This window comes from Penaeus japonicus, unplaced genomic scaffold (assembly GCF_977035675.1).
Source record: "Penaeus japonicus unplaced genomic scaffold, GWHDUDI00000001_assembly GWHDUDI00000006, whole genome shotgun sequence".
Classification (NCBI taxonomy): Eukaryota; Metazoa; Arthropoda; class Malacostraca; order Decapoda; family Penaeidae; genus Penaeus; species Penaeus japonicus.
Window position 1 is genome coordinate 18752254 of NW_028234408.1, and position 2500 is coordinate 18754753.

Here is a 2500-nt window from a genome sequence, read left to right on the forward strand (position 1 = left end):
ATAACCTAGGAAAATATTAGTTTTTTAGGTCTGAAGTACAAAAAGTACCTGTCATAGCACTCTCTGTGACTGCAATACTGTGATATTGAGTGGAGAGTAATTTTTCTTTTCTAATACATTGCTTCAAAACAGCTCTTTGCATTCATATATTTACTGTAATCAGATTAAATTTCAAAATAAAGCCCTGTTATACAAGGATCATTTGAGACGACTAAAGCAAAGTCAGTTCCACATCCTTCACTGAATTTGCGCATGTATTTGTAGTTCGAGTCACATTCTAGATACCATTCATCAACTCATCCATTCTTATATTACACCAGGCAGGAACTCCAGAACCATGTTGATGATATGCAGACCACCATTGACTCGCTGCAGGACCTTCTCTCTTCAGGAACATTTAATGTTGATCCATCCATGCTGCTTACGGTAAGGCCTCAGCAGTTCATCTCTCCTTTTGTAGGTATCAGTATGTATGTTTTTCCCTTTGAATATTGATATGTTTGGTTACACCATGTCACTAGCTTACCTCCCTTAGCATCTGTAATTTTCAGCCTTCATGCACATCACATCTTATTGCTTCTTATACTCCCAACTTGTAATTAACCATGTAGATGTGTGTGTGTGTGTATGTGTGTATATATATAATGCCCTATTGAATTGGCTTCCACCCCCTCCTCTCTCTCTCTCTCTCTCTCTCTCTCTCTCTCTCTCTCTCTCTCTCTCTCTCTCTCTCTCCTCTTCCTCCTCTCTCTCTCCCTCTCCTTCTCTCTCTCTCCTCTCTCTCTCTCTCTTCCTCCCTTCTCCTCTCCTCGCCTCTCCCTCCCTTCTCTCCTTTCCCCCCTCTCTCTCTCTCTCTCTCTCCTCTCTCTCTCTCTCCTCTCTCTCTCTCCTCTCTCTCTCCTCTCTCTCTCTCTCTCTCTCTCTCTCTCTCTCTCTCTCTCTCTCTCTCTCTCTCTCTCTCTCTCTCTCTCTCTCTCTCTCTCTTTCTCTCTCTCTCTTTTACTCCCCTCTTTCTTTTTCTCCCTCTATTTTTCTCACTTTATTATGAACTCACTCCCTCCCTATTCCCCTCTCCCTACCTCTCTCCTTAGAGCACTTTAGATAATTAGTAAAGTAATTTTGTGAATATCAAATAAACCAAGACACTTATATTTCTTCTTGTTTTTGAGATATGTCACACTGAATGATGAGAGTGAATTGTTCATTAACAAATTTGATATTCTATCTAGTTCACATAATTCAATACTTTAGTTCAGTACTATTCCACTATGTATTCAGAATAGAAATGGCAGACACAGTCTGTGAGGATACCTGAAACATAATTTGATCTTTCATGGCTACATTGTAATTTTTTTTCTTCAAAATGTATAATATCCACTATATGATGTAAATGTATAAATCAGATTAAAGGTGAGTATGTAAAAAATATATTTTTTTGGCATTAGTACTTTCTCAACCATTTATACAGGAGAGAGTTAAAGATTTTGCTTACTATCCCTCACATATTTCCTTTGCAGTGTTGCACTCTATGCTTAAGATATGTAAACTCTGCTTCTATCTGTTATTGCCAGAAAGCATCTGAGGTGATATCAGATCATCTGAAAAAGAGAAAAGTCTGTACCTTATCCTCAGATATTTTAACCCGTTAACAACGGGTGACAAGATATCACGTCTAGTGGTTTTTGGGTCAGACGCTGGGGTTGAGATATTTAGTCAAGGCAGATGCGCCGGGTGGTCGGGCGTACAGCACACGGACGCGGCTAGTGCGGCCAAAGATCCCGAGGCATTAGGATTATGCGTTAGTACTCTCCCGGCATTTCAACCATTTAGAGCCAAAATAGACCTGTCGTTAACAGGTTAAGGGGATGGTAAGCTATATGTGCTATAGAGGGGGAAAGTATATCCATACTAGCAACCCTACCTCTGTGGAAGATTTAGGAGATGATAAGAGAAGTGTGTCTAGTAATTGCTTAATATGACAGATGACATAGTATTACGTCATGTAGTGGCAGCACTTGCCACTAGGGACGCAATATCACGTCATGGCTTTTTGTATGGATGGTATGCTGGTTGATCAAGTACGTAGGAGGTGGCCATGGCTTGATTATTAGGCCTATGCTTCTTGAAATATCCCTGCAGAGCCAAAACCGTACTGTAGTTATCGGGTAAAGTGGGTGTCACTCTTGAGTATTTTTGTCCTGTCACTAACAGCCTACTTCATGTCTAAATATCAAACACATTATATAGCATGTATGTGTGGTTCTAAAAAACTGTAGCTGGCCATCTCTAGAATAAAGGAATCTTATAGAAATTATAATATGTAAGTGGATGATTAATAATTATGATATGTAAGTGGATGACTGGTCTATTCTTCTCAAATGTCAAAGCTAATCATGCCTCAACAGTGCCAGACTGTGGTACGGGTCCATTAGAACCTGGTGCAAATATCAATCCCTAGCAACCTTTTGCCCTGTCATATTGTTTCATTTGGAAATTGTGT

The 2500-nt window shown here is 39.8% G+C and overlaps 1 protein-coding gene across 8 annotated transcripts in view; it reads left to right on the forward strand.

Moving 5' to 3' along the window:
* Positions 1 to 2500, forward strand: part of Hsf (Heat shock factor) — a 34589-nt gene that overhangs the window by 23347 nt on the left and 8742 nt on the right. For all 8 annotated transcript variants that reach the window (XM_043015388.2, XM_043015386.2, XM_043015385.2 and 5 more), the window contains one exon: positions 321 to 426. In XM_043015388.2, the coding sequence (XP_042871322.2) occupies positions 321 to 426 (106 nt within the window). The remainder of the gene's footprint in view (positions 1 to 320; positions 427 to 2500) is intronic.